The following is a 9001-nucleotide window of genomic DNA, read 5'->3' on the forward strand; positions in this document are numbered from 1 at the left end:
AGACAGGACTTTAAGGCTCCTTCAATAGACAGGTTTGTCAGACTCCTTAAACAAACAGCACTGTCAGACTCCTTCAATAGACATGACTGTCAGACTCCTTCAATAGACAGGAATGTCAGTCTTCTTTAATAGACAAGACTTTAGGCTCCTTCAATAGACAGGTTCTGTCAGACTCCTTCATTAGACAGGTTTGTGTAGACTCCTGCTGTTTAGCACTGTCAGACTCCTTTAATATAGACATGTTTGTCAGGCTCCTTCAATAGACATGTTTGTCAGATTCCTTCAATAGACATCACTGTCAGACTCCTTCATTAGACAGGACTGTCATACTTCTTTAATAGACAGAACTTTAAGGCTCATTCAATAGACAGGTTTGTCAGACTCCTTCAATAAACAGCACTGTCAGACTCCTTCAATAGACAGGTTTGTCAGACCCCTTCAATAGACAGGTTTGTCAGACCCCTTCAATAGACAGGTTTGTCAGACCCCTTCAATAGACAGGTTTGTCAGACTCCTTCAATAAACAGCACTGTCAGACTCCTTCAATAGACAGGTTTGTCAGACCCCTTCAATAGACAGGTTTGTCAGGTTCCTTCTATGGTGTGTCTACTAGTATTGAAGCAGTCTAACAGGACTGTTAGACCCCTTATATGACCTATAATACATGTATGTGTGGTGATTTCTGCTGGGGAATATACTATATCTGCCACAGTAGTTTATTTATCATGAAAAGAGCAACAACTCTAGAAGGGTACAAATCTATATATTCAAATTCGCACATGACTTTTGTACTGTTTAGAACTCGTTTCGATTACAGTTGACTCGAAAAATCCATTTTCAAATAAGTTGACAGCTTTTATTTTTTATAAATTGAATTTTTATGTTTCAAATATTCTGTTCTGTAGGACACGAGGACAAAAAAATTAAGAGGCGTCTGAAAATTTTTTCAAAAGATTTATTAGTGCTGAGCATATTGAAATAATATTCAATGCAATATATAAAAGTATATAAAAATGTATCATTTAATTAAAATATAAGCTGAAAGACATGCATATTGTACAAAAAAACATAACATTTAAGCATTATATTAACGTCAATTTTTGAAATTCGATTAAAGATTACTTTTCTAAATCATGACATTCAATCGAATTACTTAAACATTGCAAATACTGCTATTGCGGTATATGAGAACTGGTTAAGTAAAGCCTACGTTTCGAACACTTTGGTCAGATCTGCTGTTCAATCTGCAGAAAACATTCCATTTAATAAAAAAAAGTCGCATTTTGGGAAATTTATTGATTCTGACTGTTTACATGCTTTTATTCCAAAGATACTTTAAATCATAATGAAAAATCCTGTGAATCATTACTGCTCGTGTAAATTCTGCCCTATAGGATTTTGTTTTTGTTTTCATTTATAACTATTTATGAATGTTTCTTTTCTCATTTGATTCAGACTGTCCTACCAAAAATAACGACAAGCTAAAGGGACTGCAACATGCATTGTAAACATACGTAATGAATAATCAATTTCCGATTTCATCTAGATACTGAGTAGTGGTGATAATCGGAAGCTTGTAGTGGATGTTTAAAATTTAACCGGATGCAGAGAAGCATGACCTTGCTTCCTGGATGCTGTATGCCTCACAAATTACCCATCAGTTCAACCTTAAAATTCTAAATATGCGGATTTCTGCTAAAAACTATTTGTTTATGAATGAATTAAAATTTGAATATTTTCATATATCTGTATACAGAGCTCTTCATGTCCAGGAGATAATAATGGTCTTAAATGGCCACGACCATCCAGCCCTCTAAAGGTACCTCACGCGTCACGATTTCATTTCACCGCGCACATCATCATCATTTGGGTAGATATTGAGTTCATTCCTTATAATTTAATTTTCTGGAATTTGCTGTACAAATTGAGTCCGTTTTACTTTTAAAAATGATATAAATCTGTTCAAAATTCAAACGTAACGTCAAGTGAATTAGTACGTTGGTGCATTGTGACGTGTCTTGTGACGTGCAAACCAGGTTATACAAATTTAACTAAATTTTTCTATCCAATCGAATGCCGCGTTACAACCATAATTAAATTATTACACAATATCCATAAAAAAAATGTTAGAAATCAATAAATAAACAAGTTTTTTGGGAACAATATTTTCGCGCGGAAGGATTTTTAGACGAAAATTTTATAAAATTTGAACATACTTTTCGTTTGATTATATTTTATTCATAACGTATATTTTTATAACATTTAATATTTTGTATATGGAAATATTAATGTTTTGTATATGAAAATTATGATTGTTTTCCTTTCCATCCATAATTTAGTAGACCAGATATCCCCACCAACTTATTATGACATGAACATTGTGAGATAATCGTGTAATATTTTAACTTAGAAAATATCATGACTTTAACACATTTGTAAACAAACAGCCGTAGTCATCGTATTTAGGCACAAGTAACTCGTCCAGCATTAAGACAATCGTTTAACCAGTATTTAGCGCCCACTAATAATTAAGCATGTTACCATATTATGGCTAAAAAAAGAAAAATATTCACTTACTATCAAAATAAAACATTCCAATAGTATATTCATAACGTTGGCAAATTGATGGCATTTTATGCATCATTGTTAGGATACTTCATTATTATATGTAAATCTGTACTTCCATATTAACAAAATTGCACCTTTGGTAGAAATATAATAATAAAATCTATCAAATTTGAACATCAGACTGCAGGTAAGATTGCAGACTTCATGATGACTTTGCATTAATTTCATACATAGGAAAAACATTCTATATAATCTCAAAAATAAATATATCTATACAAAAGATTAATCAAAGTACATGTATAACAATGTCTCAAATTTAACTACTGTACAATAAATGATAAAAACAATCCATAAGAAACCCATACACTGAGAGCACCGCACGGTGTGTCAGATATGAAGGCAGTATAATTACAAAGCTGTGCACGATATGTTCTTCTTGATTTCAATGCATACTTGATTCTTCATGTATATAGATTACGCACAAGGCAACTAAAGATACATGATAGTATAATAAAATACCAGGCACTTACTAACAAAACAATTCGTACTTTTTTGGTGTACATTAAAAAAGACACCAGAACTAATCAAACATAGGCATACAGCGGTCTCATTCGGGAGCATATTCCACAAAAGGGTACCAAAAGAAGTTAAATGTTACAGTAATGGCGCTATTGAGTTCCCTCATCACTATCTCCTCCACGCTTTCCTCCTCCATTCTCGCCATCACGTCCAGTTGTCTATTGGTACACGTGATCTGTCGGAGGGTCAGCTGGGGTTGCTTCGTGCCCAGGTCCTTCACCAGGGTCCCGGTAAACTCCACCCTGTCGCCCTCCCGTAAGGCCGTCAGCGTATTCAAGAAGCTATGGCCGGCGTCAAGTTTGACCCAAACATAACCTGCATCCATTGCGACAGTGACTTCAAAGGTATACGTGTCAAGATTTCGCAAATGGCATTCATGGCCCACAGCGTCCATCATTGAACACAGCTTGCATTCCGATTCGGTTTTTTCCGTGTCATTGCAGTTTCCAAATTTTTGACCATACAGACATCGAATTTCATTAGCCATGAATGCTGGAAAGGCGCCAAGCAAGGGTTCGATATTGTTCGTCACAGACTTGATGCTTGTTTCTATGTAAGCTCCATTCCACGTGACTTTTAGCCCCTGAAGGTGTAGACATTTCAAACGTTTTGAGAGCTCGTTGTTCCCACAGAACTCCAAATATTCCGGAAATGTTAAGTCAAAAGGTTTAGGGTTGTTTGCTGAAGGTAAACGTATGAAAATAAGAGGAAAAATTGCAAGAACGCCAAAAACTACCATTATTGCTACTTTAACAGGTTGAATTTTGCTGTCCAATTTTTTCCCGATCAACAATTTTGTCTGTGTCATTAACAATGGCACTGATGCAAAGATCAAGGTGATAAAAAGCTTGCCGAATATCTGTGTTTTCAAAAGACAGTAGGCACCGTAGATGATACCACCACAAAGTAATAACAGAGTCAAAGGAATCAAGAATGGCAAGAACAAATAACCAAGAGTGCCTCGTATCAGACCCTTCCAGGTAGAGAACGGAAAGAAACTCAGCATAAGGTTAAACCAGAAGTAACAAACCAGATGAGGGACTAACACCCTGTACACACCTTTCCAAGACTTCTGTGCGGCCATAACAACAAAGATAAGGGGAATCAACAAGAAAGCTAAGGACGGGATCCCGAGATGGATCTTGAACCCTGCTCCACATGGAATAGTAATTATGGCATCAGTAACCAGGTGTAGAAGCCTGGTAACAACAGGAAACTGGGGAAAATGATGAAAGAATGTGGGCAAGGCGGAGAGAAAGTTACAGAAGAGGGACAGCAGTGTCAACAGGTCATGACTATCACTGAGGGCCACGAAACATATCCCTGACAGCACACCACAGAGAATACAGATCTCAGAGCAGGGGATGTAACTCTTGTTTGACAGCGAGAAACTGACCACTAACAATGGCAGAGCTCCAAAGAAAACTAGATATGGCGTCAGGGAGTTCCAGCTGAACTGCGACTTTGTCTGTTCAACATCAACCCCGACATTGTACGTCTTTAGGACATCAGCCAGCTTGCTTGCTTCGTTCAGTTTCTTCTTCTTGTAAAACATCTGGAGGGTCGTAACACCCATGACGGCCAGGGAGAGATAGAAGACGACCAGGGGCGCCACCTGGAAGACCAGGGCGGCGCTGATGAAGCTGTAGAGGAAGAAGACGGACAGCAGATAGATCTGGTTACTGGGGATCATCCTCATCACAAAGTCCAGGCCCTCCCTGGAGACGTACTCCATGCTTGTCTCGTACACCGCCACGACCGTCTCTTTGGGGTACTTGGTTACCTAAAGGTAAAACAATGGGACTTACCAATCAAATTAAGACATGTATGTATACAGTTGAATAATACTACAGGTCATCTTTACTATGTGCAATGTAATGTTTGTGGACTGATACTATAAAAATGAGCATCAGTGAGGCTACAATCATGTGATTTAAAAATATACACAATCAAACATGCTCAGACAGACTTTTACTGGTACACATTCCAAGGCCTCTATGAAATATCTTAGTGCTTTAGCCAAAGTATCGTAACATCAAATCAACAACAGTGGCAATCTAATTACGATTAGACTTGTAGAACCACTCCTCTACCATACACAACACAAAATCTAACAACGAGACAACATCGCACAGGATGTTGTTAAATCTTGTATTACTACTAGTATGGCGTATCATAGAGGAGCAGTTTTACAAGTCTTAGTTTAATTACCAGGTAGACTTTAAGAGTAGAAAAATATCCTTTGTGAGAGTTTACATATTTACAATGTACTTTGTTCCTGAACCCTGATGGGGTCAGTAATAATTTCTATTTCAGCAGAACATCCTCTGTCCAGCTTATCACTACAATGAACTCTGTCTCCAGATTCTCAGAAGTTATGAAGATGTATGTTGTACAAAGAATTCAATATGATGCACTTTCATTACCTGAACATGATCGATAGGGCCTGAATCTACAAGTAATCACCCCATTAACAGTCAAAACTAACCCAATTTCAGTGAATATTTTCTTACAAATGTTCTAGAGCAGAAAGATTTTAACAATTCATCCCTTACCATGACCATCTGCAATACTTTCTGTACCAATAAAACAAGCGCTAACTTTAAAGATAATCAACTATGAGATTGTAATTTCTTGTGTATTAAAACAGGGACATTGGGGTAATTGAGTTGCCTAGCATGAGAATCAGCTATAGTACATTCATACATACCAGACATGAAAGATATATTTATAGATATGCAACATCAGGAAAAAAGGATTGGTTAAATACGTTAGGGCATCAACTTTTATTGAGAATCAAATTGGAAACATTTGTTGTGGAATTTCATACTAAACAACCTAAAATGAATTTCCAAAGCTAAAACGAGCTTCATTTCACCACATTTACCGGTAGTTAAGATTTGGCTCATATATTTCTGAGTCAAAAGTTGAAAAGAATTTTTCAATGGATGCAATGGGAATTGACATTCATTGCTTGCTTAAGTCACCTAAGTAATTGTAAATCAAGGACCAGCAATAATGTCACCCTAAAAAGTCAGCAAATAATAGATACTCAGATTATGTGGTTTCCATATATACATACCTTCTCATATATTACATACTAAGATTACATGGTTTTTACATATACATACGGTACCTCTTCATATATTACATACTAAGATTACGTGGTTTCTGTATATACGTACCTTCTCATATAAACCAGCATGCTTGTATTCTACAGACATCTCACTGCTTTCCTCTGGTGACAGAGTTATCTGACCTTGAATCTTCTTTGAAAGAACTTTGACAAATTCAGTTTCATTTATTCTGTCTCCTATCTTTTTACCTGCAACCAGTGAGTGAAATCAAATATTATATATTTATCTTTGAAAAATTATTTACCAGCATACATGTACATTTGCTGACTTACTCCATCATATATGACAGCAGTAAATTTAGGACAAAATTAGATTAGTGGTTTCATCAATATTTGTTGAGTACCAATTTTTGTGGATTTTATTGTTGAGATGATCCACAAAATTTAATGTTCACTGAAATGCTATAATGTACATGCATTGTATTAAAATGATCATTGGCTATAAATCTATGCATGCATCTCTAAAAAGTGTTTTTCACTTCTTCCACGAAAATTAATGCCCACAAATATAAATGACACCATAGAAGTTGTGCCTTTTAGAAGCGTCCTTCCTCTTTCTTGAATTTATCACAAAAAACATTAATGCTTCAAATTTTCAAGAATGAAAAAATACAAGAAGATTTGGTATTTAACTTATCTTCAAGAATTTTTGTAGTTTACTAGTTTGTTACCATAAAGGTTTACATATAATTTACATGCAGAAATACTTCAGTAGCTCTTTTAGCAGCAAAATCAAAATTCCTAGAATTACAAGCTCATTGTCATACAGTAAATATCTTCTTGATCTATCATATCTTATACACTGACTATAGATTCCTTACTTTATACAGGTACCTAATTTCATGATCCCACCATTTTGTATCAAATTGTGAGTTTGAAGAACATAAAATCGCAAGCTCTAAATTTTTGTAATAATTTAGTCTAGTATACAACCACAGGCATTAAAAAATTGAAGTGAGATTCTAGAATCTGTGATGGAAGCTTCTTGAGATTTTACATGGATATTGAATCCTCACTTTTAATTGGAATCTTCAGTACATAGTAACACAGAGAGAACTCACCTGCAGCCAGAAGCAACTTTTCCTCCAACTTGTCGCCCCCAGCAAGTTTCTTTACAGACTCGATGTACTCCGCTCGAGACAGCACTTCCCTGTGAGTCCCATTGATGGCCTGGAACATGTTTCTGGCAGCCCGCCGAATCTTTTTCTCTACATCTGATGTCTCAAGACACCAGTCAATCACTTCTCTGTTGGAGTCGTCAACACCTACGAGTCATCAATAGAGCATTTATTTCTTACTCATTCAAGAACTCTTAAAACCCTCATTTTAGGTTGATTAAAAGAATGGGTTTTTCCCTGCATTGTCTGGGCTTTGCTGAAATTTTCTTTGAAATCACAGTTCATATTAGCTAATCAACTTATGACAACCACTTTAAGAACTTAAACAAGGAACAGTGACATCTAATGTAACAGAAGTACTTTGGATTGTCTTTACAAAATCTCTTTTTTTCAAATCTACAAGCCTATCTGACTTAATTCTTAAATTTTTTCATTTTTACCGACCCAAAGTCAAAATTCAATGACCTCAATCTTAGGGCCATCGAATGTGAAGACTGTTTGCTCTGTGTATACGTATGCTCATTCATGAGAAGCATCAATTTTGTCATTAAACTTATCTGCCATCGTTTCTGTACTTGAACTGGCAGTTGTTACTTTAGAAATAATGCTGTATTTTACCAGTTTTAGTTTGGAGACATTTCTTGAGGAGTTCGTCGGCTTTGTCATCTCCCTGTTTAGACGCCTCAATCAGCCAGGACACGCCTATTTTCCCGTACCTCTGGCGATCCTCATCTGTTCCAGAGTCTGCCAGTTTAAGGTAGTACTCCCCCAGCAGAACCTGGCTTTTTTCATCACCCTTTGCAGCCAATTCCTCCCACTTCTTAAGATTATCTGCATTAATAATAAACGAAAATTGAAAGGGAAATCTCCCTCTTACTTAATACTTTTGATGAAAAAAAGAAAATTTTAATACAATAAAATGCAATGATTGCAGAACACGCAAACCAACTCTGCCCCCTCACCAACACATGGACTTTGTTTGCCCACCCCTCCTTTAAATTCAACACCTCAGGTTCAGCACAATCTCTTGATTTAGCTTTATAGCTTGAAAAAGCAATATCACTCAGTGATGTGTTAAAACTAATTTTAATTAGGATTGCTTTTTTAATTGTCCATGGCATAAATATTAGCGGTAATTAACTTGCGAATTCTTGTATATTTCTAATAATTAACATTTTTGTGAAAAACGGCATATAAATAGCTTTATCAAGCTATTTTGAAAAGCTTTATTAAGCTATATGGCTTTTTCAAGCTATATTGCTAACACAAAAGATTGTGCTGGACCTGCACCTTTATGATTATGTGTTATAAAGCAGATTTATGAACGAGCTCTTTTACCTATTCCATCGCCTTCCGCCATTTTTTATGTGTTGTAAAGGTCACATGACTTCAAAAACTGTGTCACGTGCAAGCTAAATACAACGCATACGGCGAGGATCTCAATGTAGTGGATGAGAGATACAACAACTAATAAGATAAAAAGAGGAGACGAAGATAAAATCACAATATGTTATATGATAGTGTCGAATATACAATACAACAACAACAAAGCATCAACATGATCGATCGAATTGCCAGTTCATGGCAATGGATCGCAAGT

At 36.0% G+C, this 9001-nt stretch overlaps 1 protein-coding gene across 1 annotated transcript; it reads right to left on the reverse strand.

The window, feature by feature from the left end:
* Positions 1–1137: 1137 nt before the first annotated feature.
* On the reverse strand, positions 1138–8909 carry LOC105344157 (wolframin). The gene is made up of 5 exons (XM_034452824.2): positions 8740–8909; positions 8020–8232; positions 7345–7548; positions 6333–6472; positions 1138–4930 (listed from the first exon to the last, which is right to left on the reverse strand). Exons 1-5 carry the CDS (start codon positions 8759–8761, stop codon positions 3176–3178), a joined length of 2334 nt encoding a protein of 777 aa, XP_034308715.2. The 5' UTR covers positions 8762–8909; the 3' UTR covers positions 1138–3175.
* Between the last annotated feature and the right edge of the window lie 92 nt (positions 8910–9001).

The sequence above is a fragment of the Magallana gigas genome, chromosome 10 (genome assembly GCF_963853765.1).
Source record: "Magallana gigas chromosome 10, xbMagGiga1.1, whole genome shotgun sequence".
NCBI lineage: Eukaryota > Metazoa > Mollusca > Bivalvia > Ostreida > Ostreidae > Magallana > Magallana gigas.

What these genes read in the sequence shown, in the direction of transcription:
- LOC105344157 (XM_034452824.2), bottom strand. Translation starts at nt 8,761, where the DNA reads ATGGCGGAAGGCGATGGAATAG. An exon ending in GGCGGAAGGCGATGGAATAG is followed by an intron (nt 8,233 to 8,739) that starts GTAAAAGAGCTC and finishes TTATTAATGCAG; the next exon opens with ATAATCTTAAGAAGTGGGAG. An exon ending in ATGTCTCCAAACTAAAACTG is followed by an intron (nt 7,549 to 8,019) that starts GTAAAATACAGC and finishes GATGACTCGTAG; the next exon opens with GTGTTGACGACTCCAACAGA.